The sequence below is a fragment of the Colobus angolensis genome, unplaced genomic scaffold (assembly GCF_000951035.1).
Source record: "Colobus angolensis palliatus isolate OR3802 unplaced genomic scaffold, Cang.pa_1.0 Scaffold59, whole genome shotgun sequence".
NCBI classification, from domain to species: Eukaryota; Metazoa; Chordata; class Mammalia; order Primates; family Cercopithecidae; genus Colobus; species Colobus angolensis.
In genome coordinates, this window is record NW_012119487.1 from 11222207 (window position 1) to 11222945 (window position 739).

The 739-nt window shown below is 65.8% G+C and overlaps 1 protein-coding gene across 1 annotated transcript in view; it reads left to right on the forward strand.

Moving 5' to 3' along the window:
* The window catches only part of CACNA1H (calcium channel, voltage-dependent, T type, alpha 1H subunit), a 23317-nt gene extending 23097 nt beyond the window's left edge, over positions 1-220 (forward strand). The window contains exon 19 of the mRNA XM_011962493.1: positions 167-220. Coding sequence (XP_011817883.1) covers positions 167-220 — 54 coding nt within the window. The remainder of the gene's footprint in view (positions 1-166) is intronic.
* Positions 221-739: the final 519 nt, after the last annotated feature.

Sequence of the window (739 nt, forward strand, 5' to 3'; positions counted from 1 at the left end):
CTGGGGGCCCCTCCCCAGCCTGGCCGTGCGCGTCCCACCCGTCAGAAGGGGCTGGCAGGCCGTGCATGTCCCATCGTGGGGAGGCTGGCAGGAGACAGGCAGGCCTGAGGGCCTGAGGTGGAGTTTCTCTTTACTCGGGTCCCCCTGCAGCCCCTCCTTTCCTCAGTGGAAGGACGTGGTCCTCCCAGCCTTCCAGAGGAGGGAGGTAGTCTCTGGGTAGCAGTAAGGCTTTGAGGCTGAGCGGACTCAGCTCTGTGGAAAGCATTTTGTGTGGAGCTGAGGATGGCCGTGGCCAGAGACCAGGAGCCTGGGCTGGGAGGGGCAGGGTCTTCCCTCCCCAGAGGTTCGTCCTCAGAGGATGGGGGGCTCCAGGGTCCATCCGGGCAGTGCCTCCCAGGCCAGCCCAGGCTGCATACTGTAGGTGCTCAGAGTTGGGCCCTGTGAGCCCATGTTCCCATGCCCCCGAGGTGCTCAGGTCGGTAGAGGAGGGTTGGGAGGCCAGGACATTGCCGCCGGGGCGCACGGATGGCTGCAGCGTGTGAAGTGGGCGGGCAGCTCAGGGTGGCTTCCCGGACCGGAGACCGTGGCGTTCAGCTGGGCCTGTGGATGCTGGGAGAGTAGCTTTCACTCATTCACCTGGTCAGACGCTTTGGAGCACTGCCTGTATGCTGGGCTGGAGGAGGGCCGAAGAGGCTCCCGGTGCCCAGGGAGGAGCTGCTGAGCTGACCTGGGAGCCTCC